Here is a 9,357-nt window from a genome sequence, read left to right as displayed (position 1 = left end):
AACAAACAATAGGAACGATGCAAACAAGGACATACTGTTGCTTGGGCAAAGTGGTAGTTGTTGACATCTTGACTGTATCTGTTTTCAAGGGAGGGGACAAGAGTCCCAAGCAACAGGTTGCAGAACAGTTCTAATGTTTCTGGACTTTGTGGCTTAACTACACATCTTAGGCTTCACAATGTATTGATGATGTTTCACCGTCTCTTTCATGAGACACAGTACTCCCACTTTTGGAGTTTGTCAAAAAATCATTTATTTTCCCTCACGACATTGTGTTCCATTTGAATTGAAAAAACAAACAAAAAAAAACATCTCTTCAAAGTAACCGCAAAAGAATAACTCATTCATAACCTAGTACCTTATATGTAAATTAAGGTCCAAATATAGTCAAACCAAAGTCAGAATTGCACAGTCAGCTGTATGAAAAGAAGAACTAGCTTGTTTGAGGAAAAATCTGGCTATTCTTCTAGCTTAGCAGTAGTTAGGCCTACTCTAGTTATAGAGCCACTATAAAAGGAAAGTGTGGCCCAAGCAGAGGCCATTTGTCCTATTAACGTCTCCAAGTCCATAAAACACTAGTGCTACTCCACGACGTTCATACAACAACACTGTAGGGCTAGCTTGCCTCCCTTGTTTACATATCAATTTAGTGTATCAATTTTGGAAGGAAATAAAAAAAGTCCATATACAATACAACACAGGCTGTGGCCAGTGCTATGGTCTCTAAAGTCCCCCAAGGCGCGTCTCAAATGGCACCCTTCCAAGCGCACTGCTTTTGACAAGACTTAAAATGTAACACTCAGTACAGGAGCACCATGAAGACTCTAGTGTAATGTTAAGACCTTGAAGTAGTGCAGCAAAAGATAATTGAAATTACAGTTCTTGTGTGGCTCAAAACAAAATGCCATCGGGTGTCAAATTAGAAGCCATGTCAAAAACGACCACACTACAAGTGGAGTAGAGCGAAATTTAGGACTGTCCTCTCAAAATTAGTGCGTTTCTTGGGCAGCAGGGTGCCATTTGAGAACCTGCTCTGATCAACTGCACTATACCAGACATCCACTAGGTTCTTCCTTCCAGTCCCCCCTCTTCCCCCCTCCTCCCCCCAACGCCGACCGCTTCCCCCTCTCAGCAGACGATGAGGGGCTGGGGATCGCTGTCGCGCCGCTGGTTCTTCTTCAGCAGTTGAATGCGGTTGTGGCAGTAGAACTTGATGGCTCGCCAGTCGCGGTGGTTGCTGACCAGCAGGGGGCACTGCTGCAGGCAGCGCTCACAGTCGGCCTTGGCGGGGACGCGGAGCTCGGCGATGTTCCGAGTCAGGTGCTCCTCCACCGCCGCGCGCTCCGCCTCCGACCAAGGACGCTTCAGGACGCCACGCTTTCCTGAGAGGGTGGGAGGAGAGGAGGGAAGAAGAAGGGAGTTTTAGAAGACACCTGAGCACCATACACACACACACACACACACACACACACACACACACACACACACACACAACAAAACAAAGTTACGGCTGTTTTGTAACTAGAGGTAGGAAGGAAGGATCACACTTCCATGATCCATAATGCATTCATGTTGCAGCCAATCATAAGCAGTGTTCTACGCAAGGATCCCTTGGTCCAAATGTATTTAGGTGAAACTGATTGTAGTATTATAGTGTATCTTTTCATTGCAACGTTGATTCATTGACAAAATGTTTTCATCGCCAAAACTTCACAGAAAGCTAATACAATTGAATTTACTAATGTGTAATCGGCACTTTAAAGTAGAATAAATCCAGCGCACGCAATATGTGCATGTATCACAACGCAATTCATCATGACAATGCATCTGCAATGGAACAATGCCGCAGTAACTGATTCTCTCATTTGAAATGAAGGAAATTAAACTTCAAATAAGCCACCCCACACACACACACCAAAACTCACAATTCTGGGTGATCATAAAACCTTCCAGTCCTATTCCTGCTCTCATTCACTCACACACATTTGCCATGAACATTTGCGTACTGAACTCGGTGAAGATGCATATCAACGAACCTGATCGGGGCTGACCGGAGCCTCTCCTGCGGTTGGTGTGCGGAGGGGGAGCAGGCGCAGCGGATGACTGGGTGTTCTTGAGCTTCTTGGGTCGCCCCACACGCCCGTTGTTCTTGCCCTTCCTGACAAACAGCAGGGTGGGCGTGGGTGTCGGGGGAGGAGCGGGGGCGGGGGCGGGCGGCTCGGGCTTCTCCTTCACCTGCTCCCCTTCAGACTCTCCCTCCGAATACGAGTCTGCAGAGTTTCCTGACATCACTGGAGAGAGGGAGGGAAAGGAAAGGACGAAAGGGAAAGGAGGGAAGAAAGGAGGGGGAGAGAGTTAACAGAACAGTACTTCATTAGTCTACCTGTCAGAGCAGAAACTGTTCCACTACAGCTCTCAAACACTTCCCACGCACACACAGACATACACATGATAAGCAGGAGGGAGGGGAGTAACTCTTTTCAAGGCAGGAGATGCTTGAGCACATAGGGAAAAGAAGGTGGGGGCTCGGAAATAACATTTTTAATTCATCCACTCATTCATTCATCCATCAATCCATCCATCTCACCGTCCAGCTCCAGGCAGATGTGGTGCAGGCTCATTCCTCTGAACAGCACTCCGTCTCTCTCTCCACACAGCACCACTCGACCCACTCTGCCCATCAGGCCTGGGTCCTGGCCAATTCCGGCGCAGCTCTGAGTCACATGGTATTCCCTCTCCAGGAAATGCTCCAGCCTCTCCACGGCGCTGCCTCCCGGCTGCCCGGGCTCCTCTCCCTCTCCCAGCAGCAGCAGCTGGGTCAGGATAGCCACCTGGCGCCGCACCCGGGTCTGGGTCAGGGCACGGGGGTTGCGCGTACCGCTGGAGCGGGCCAGGCTGCGGAGGAGATCGGTGCCTCGGAGCGGCGTGGCGGGGGAGTGGTACGGCCTGGCAAACACATACGGGTTTGCAGGGTCCACTCCCACATCCTGCCGTGTCTGCAGGAGCAGCTCCAGGCAGGGCTCGCAGTGAGGGGGCAGGATGAGGGGCTGGACCCGCCCTCGTTTACCCTGCACCCCGACTCTAGCTAGGTGGGGGAGCACCAGGCGCTCAAAGGGCGACAGAGAGGCCTCCAGTGGGGTAAGAGCCGGAGGGGCGCCAGGCGGGACGGGTACGGGGCACTGGGGAGTGATGCGAGAGCGGTATTCGACGATGGACAGCTTGGAGACCTCACACTCGCGTCGTCTGTTGTACAAGATGAGGAGCGCCAGGCTGGAGTGGCAGAGGAGGCGCCAGGCCTCGGCAGACTGCAGCTGCCGAGACAGGGACAGGAAGGCCGAGTGCTGCAGCCGACGCAGGTAAAGGACCAGGGAGGACAAGGAGGAGAGCAGGGGCAGCATGTGGAGACGTCCCGAACTGCTGCAGGGGGAGACAAAGTGAGGTACTTGTCATTAGTTTCAATTGCCTTGTAAGACCTGATCTTGTTGGCTGTTTTGTTACAGTTCCCTGCAATCTAACCCTCCCAATGTCTAATATACCAGACTCACAATTTGACAAATTTGAACAGATTTAGGTAATTTTCTGGAATAAAATAAATGTCCTTCTGAAAGCCCAGGCTGCCTTTTTTTTTTTTTTTTTTTTTCAGCAATACGGCATGTTTCATGCATATGGTAATTTCATGCATCGCTCACAAAGTAGGCAAAGATTTCAAGTTACCTCAGCAAATCCTTTTCCTTATCCTCCGTTCCACTGTCGTCTTCCACTTCCATCACTCCATTCTCCTCCTCCTCCTCCTCTTCCTCCTCCTCTTCCTCGTCCTCCTCTTCTTCTTTTGGTGGCGGCTCCATCTCTTTGGCCGGGTTACTGTTGAAGGAGAGAGGGCACACCACCTCTACCTCCTCCTCCTCTTTGGGCCTCTTCACCTCCACTACCTCCACATCTCCTTCCTCTTCGTCCTCTTCCTCCTGTCTTTCTTTCTTTCCCCTCCTCATTCCTCCCTTTCTGGGCGGGGTCACGGCCACAGGGGGTGGGCTTCTCTTTAAGACGGACACTGGCACTGCGCTCCGTCCTCTGGGAGGAGTCAGCACGGGAGGGGTGGAGTTTCTTCCGGTGGAGGTAGGGGATTGGTTAGCTGCTGTGAGAGTGGGCGGGGACATGGAGAGATCCTGGACGCCACTCTGCGGAAGTTCCGCGCTGCGGGTCTGTGCCGTGGCCTGCGGCGACTGCGAGCGCTGCTGAGTTTGCGTGTGTGACTGAGCTGCGGCGGGGTGCGTTTGCTGCACATGCAGGCGGGGCATCTGTGTGTAACGCTCAACGAGGGCAGAGCAGACCTCGGGCTGGTGGGCATGGTGCTTGTCCAGGTGGCGGCCCAGGGAGCGGAAGTGGCGTCCACAGTATTCACAGGTCTGCCGCTGGGAGTCTATGGCCACCCCTCCTCTGGAGATATTCGTGTTGACGTTAGCTGTGGTGTTGGGGCCAAGCGGGGCCGGGGCTTTGAACACAGGCCTGGCTGATGAGGAGGAGGAGGTGGAGGAGGATGAGGAGGGAGGGGATGACTGCGGTGGAGGGTGGGATGAAGGAGCGGGGCGGTTCTGAGGAGGGAGGTTGGTGGGGGAGGCCAGGGGAGGCCGTCCAGGTGGGGTCCGATGGGGGGTCTTTTTCTTTGAAGGGGTGCCGCGCCGTTTCTTGCGCCGGCGGAGTGCGCGCCCGCGGGGATTGGCGCTGTCTTCGTCTCCAGGCTCGGAGTCGCTGGCGTCGGAGTGGGAGATGGGGGAAGAGGAGGGGGAGAGGGACCAGGAGGGGGTGAGGTATTCCTGCTGCTGCTGCTGCGGCGGCTGCTGGGCTGTCAGAGAGAGGGGCTCGTCCTCCTGGAAGGGAGAGACGGAGAGGAAAAAAAAAAAAGATAAGCATATCATATGTTGTGCCAAAGATATGTTTGTAGCAATAAAAAAGGTGTTAATAAAAAAAATGTGTGTAGATGTGAGAAAAGTCCAGGTAAATTAGTGTATGGGAATTAAATAAACAGCCACTTGTCACTTGGATGGAATTATATGATGTATATAACGGGTAGTGTTTTTTTTTTGTTTTTTTTACCTTTTTGATATTGTTGTTATTCTCGGGGTCAGAGTTGCACTCGTATCGCCCTGGAGACACAGTACCACGGAAACCCTGTGGGAGACAGAGCAGTCGTGTTAAAGCAGCCTGCGCTCTGCTCGTTAATATTCACCGTCACAATCAGCCTCAGCTGTCACTCAGAGAGCAGGAGGACACCCTCCACAGTTGGTCGTTAGCACGGAGGTTAATTAGGACTCAAAATCTCCCACTAACAAGCCAAAGAAAAAGAGCGAAATTAGATACTCGTTCCAACACTATCTCAACTACTGAGCAATAGACTATGGGGTTAGACATTAAATTGCACCGCTGAGGAAAGCACAAATATATCAATCAGTCAATCAACCAACCAACCAATCAGGCAATGATACAAAACTGCATTTCAGAAAACAGACCTAAAGTTAAGATATGAAGATGTGACTTTGAAAGCATTGGTGAGACCATGGTCCAATTGAAAACACCTATGCTAATTTCTCAATTTAATTTTCTTTAATGGATTCTGGTATCATCATTTTGTTGAGTAAATTGATCCAATCTGATGAGATCCATTAACAGAACAGATGTCATGTAATAACCATGGTTACTGTTGCTAAAGGACTACAGGTAGAGAGAGAGGACGGGAGCTCAGCCATCACCATGGTAACCCCATGCCTAGTTTAGCTTTGTGTGTGTGGTGTGCAATATGAATGTGTGTGTGTGTGTGTGTGTGTGTGTGTGTGTGTGTGTGTGTGCATATGTGTGAGGCTGGTGAACAGTGTGTGAATACACATATGGTAGCCTATCTATAGTAATCAGTGGTCTGTGAACTGTGTGTGTGTGTGTGTGTGTGTGTGTGTGTGTATTTCTATACTTATGAGGACCAAATATCCTAACAAGGACAGAAAGATCAGGAAGAGATTAGTTGAGGATTAGAACATGGGTTTAGGGTTACGGTTAGAACTAGGATTAGGTTTAAATTAGGGTAAGGGTTAAGATTAAAGAAAAGAAACACCCTCAGATACTCACACATTGTTACATATAATCAATTTGTAATGCTCAATGCATTCTAGGAGTTACTTTGTGATGAAGTGTTGTAATTTACCTTTTTGTTGTACCCACTTTCCCTCAAACTGTTTTGTGCACTTCTACTTCAGTTTGTTATTTCCTGCATTTCCACAAGCCCCAGAGAATGTGCTTGAACTTGTTGCATTAAAGCCCAGACCCTTTTTTACTTGCATGCAAATTAAGCCAATATCAGACCTGCCCAAGGGGAGCCTAAAAAACATATTTGTGAAAAAAATAAAAATAAAAATGAAAATCTGACACTCCTTTCAAGAGTTACAAAAATGTATCAAAAATGTTACATTGGGTTTTAAGGGTTGCAAACCACGCAATGCAATTACTATGGCTTCATGGCTCTTCACTGTAAAACAAAAGACAAAGCAATGCTCCATTTGTCACATATTATACTTAATACTTTTTTAACACAATGGCAACTAAATCTAGCCCAAAACTAAACACTGTGGCTGCCACCCACCCTTTCCTGCTCTCCTATTCCCACTCTGTCACACTCCGACCCGGCGACAGCTTCAGTCGTCGTCCCTCGACTTCCATGCATACAGTGGCAGTCCTTAGTAAACATATACTAACAAGTATACAACTGTCATAACCTTAAAGGTTGTAAAAAAAAATGCTCTGTTCCTGTTCCAATGCTCTGTTAATCATTTTTTATGTGTTCCTTACACAGTATTAATGAACATTTCTGATCAACTTTTAAGTCACAGGTACTTAATGTATCATTTGTGATACAAGGCATTTCTGAAGACGCCAGGATTGCAAAAACTGAAAATTTTTCTTTCTTGCATTCTTGGACATCTACTGTAATAAGCCTTGTGCATATACTGGAATTCAAACACATTTTCTATAGTGCACAGGGAACAGATTTTGTGTGTTTACATGCAGGATGACGATAATTGATGAGTTAGTCATTTTGAGAAAGCAATCCAAAGATGTGATTACACAAATCCACCAACACTATATACAAAGTATGTTCGTCAGAATTTACCAGCCGTTAAAAGATGTTGTTGCAAATATGATACTGTGGGCTTTGAGAACATGTAGGTGGAGAGAGCAACAGTGATAGCGTTGCTGAGTGAGAGGTTTTCCAGTCGAGTAAAAGTGAGAGTCTCGCCCCTTACTCAAAACACAACATGTCTTATGGCTGTGTTGCATTCTGGTCTAGTAAAGCTACTGTCTGTGGAGAAATTAACATCTCTGTCTGGATGGATTTCTCCCTGTTTAATTGTTGAACACCGGTGCAAAATGGTGACTCTAGAAAAAAGCCTTTACCCAGAAATGCAAGGTCCATCGCCAATAGCTGTTTTAAGAGTGTTAAGTGTTTTAGGGTGGATTTTTCCTTTAAGGTTAGGGTTAAGGGTTAGGGAATTAATGTAGTCAACGAAGGTCCTAACGGGTATAGTAAAACAAACACACATGTGCATGCTCTTTCAAGCCACTGACCAAGTTCTCGCCCCATTCTGTCAGGCTGTAGTCCACGGTGATCTCCTCCCCCTTGGTGATGTCCCGGATGGCGATGACCACCAGCCGCACCTGGCTGCCGCAGTGCACCTCTCGGATGCGGCAGTTAGGGGAGGGAGGGAAGGAGCCGGCTGTCGGGGCTGGAGCAGAGGCCGCTGGGGCAGCTGGGGCTGTGGGGGCGGGGGTCAGAGCTGGGGCCTGAGCTGAAGTAGCCGGGGCGGGGGCGGGGGTGGGTGCCGGGGTTGGGGCAGGAGCTGGAGCCGGAGCCGGAGCCGGAGCTGGAGCTGTGGCAGGAGCTGGTGTAGAGGCTGAGCTGGTCTTGGCTCCACTGGAACCGCCGTCGTCAGCCTGATCCGATGGACCACTGGGAGGTGGAGGGGAAGGGAGGGAGGAGGGGGAGAGGGAGGAGGGGGAGGGAGGAGTAGAGGTTGAAGTACAATGTAGTGCCCATTTCTGATGGATTCAAGATGGATTTTCAATGCATTTATAGTCTTCTAATAGCCCATTCCAGTGCTTTAGGGCAGTGGTTCTCAATCCTGGTCCCAGAGCACTGCTGGTTTTCTACTACCAGCTCGTTAACCGCATTCATCTGACATCCCAGGTGTAAATCAGTGCCTGATTAGATGTCTAAAATGAAAACCAGCACGGCTGTGGGTCCCGAGGACCAGGATTGAGAGACACTGCTTCAGGGTGATAGCTGCTCTTGAGTGCTGACTTGAGATCAGCTTCCATTCATTCTTTCCTTCCTAAATCTTAACCAAAGCTGGGAAATGGACAGTCCATAAAGGCCTGCTTGCATACACACTGACATCAACAGTCTACAGAAAATGTTAAACATAATATGCAAACATCAGGATGCACATTAAAAATTTGTATTCTACATACTCCGATGAATACAAAATAAATACAACTGCACACAATTACACACACACACACACTCACCAGTTATGAGGAGCAGTGTTGTAGAAAGGCCCATCCAGTGTGGGCCGTTTATTCTCTGCTGCTTCCTTCCGATCACCTGAGAGCACAGCAACAGTCAGTATAAAAGGATTACATACAAGTATGCGCACACACATAAACACACACACACGAAGGTCATCACCCCTCCTCCCTGAGCACATACACAGGTGCACATCACAGTACATACTTACGCAGGCACACGTGCAAACACGCACATACACACACACGCATACACACGAGCACACACACGCACAAAAGTAGGTCACAATCACTTGCACACACCCCACCCCCATACAAATCACACAGACACACAGGCAGAAGCACATGCACACACACAGGCACACATTGACACACACACACACACACACTTGACGGCAGACATCAACACCACGGAACGCAGATATAACACACACAAACACACACCTGGGCTGAAGCTGTGTTCAGGCACGCTCTCCTCCTCAGTGTGGGTGACAAAGACTTTCACCGGCGTCCCTTTCCTTTTCCTTCCACAACCGCGCCTGGGGAGAACACACACACACACACACACACACACACACACACAATTATCATTTAATCAATCGGCCTCCTGGCCAAACTTCACATCAATCAGGTCAGAGGATGATCAATAAGCTGATGGCCGCCTAATGGATCAATACAAACTCAGTCTACCCCCCCACAACAAACACACACATGCAGAAAGCACATTTACACATGTGCATAGGTCGCAGACGCAAAACACCAAAAAACACAAGGACACACAACTACACACTT

At 48.8% G+C, this 9,357-nt stretch overlaps 1 protein-coding gene across 1 annotated transcript in view; it reads right to left on the bottom strand.

The window, feature by feature from the left end:
• Positions 1 to 1,128: 1,128 nt before the first annotated feature.
• The window catches only part of LOC139921229 (uncharacterized), a 15,610-nt gene continuing 7,381 nt past the window's right edge, over positions 1,129 to 9,357 (bottom strand). Inside the window, exons 2-9 of the mRNA XM_078282719.1 lie at positions 9,010 to 9,104; positions 8,569 to 8,644; positions 7,609 to 7,990; positions 5,092 to 5,166; positions 3,715 to 4,865; positions 2,588 to 3,417; positions 2,037 to 2,291; positions 1,129 to 1,382 (exon numbers count right to left, since the gene is read on the bottom strand). Coding sequence (XP_078138845.1) covers positions 1,129 to 1,382; positions 2,037 to 2,291; positions 2,588 to 3,417; positions 3,715 to 4,865; positions 5,092 to 5,166; positions 7,609 to 7,990; positions 8,569 to 8,644; positions 9,010 to 9,104 — 3,118 coding nt within the window. The remainder of the gene's footprint in view (positions 1,383 to 2,036; positions 2,292 to 2,587; positions 3,418 to 3,714; positions 4,866 to 5,091; positions 5,167 to 7,608; positions 7,991 to 8,568; positions 8,645 to 9,009; positions 9,105 to 9,357) is intronic.

Source organism: Centroberyx gerrardi, chromosome 3, assembly GCF_048128805.1.
Source record: "Centroberyx gerrardi isolate f3 chromosome 3, fCenGer3.hap1.cur.20231027, whole genome shotgun sequence".
Taxonomy (NCBI): domain Eukaryota; kingdom Metazoa; phylum Chordata; class Actinopteri; order Beryciformes; family Berycidae; genus Centroberyx; species Centroberyx gerrardi.
Note: the sequence above shows the minus strand (reverse complement) of the source record. Positions and strands in the feature narration are given on the sequence as shown.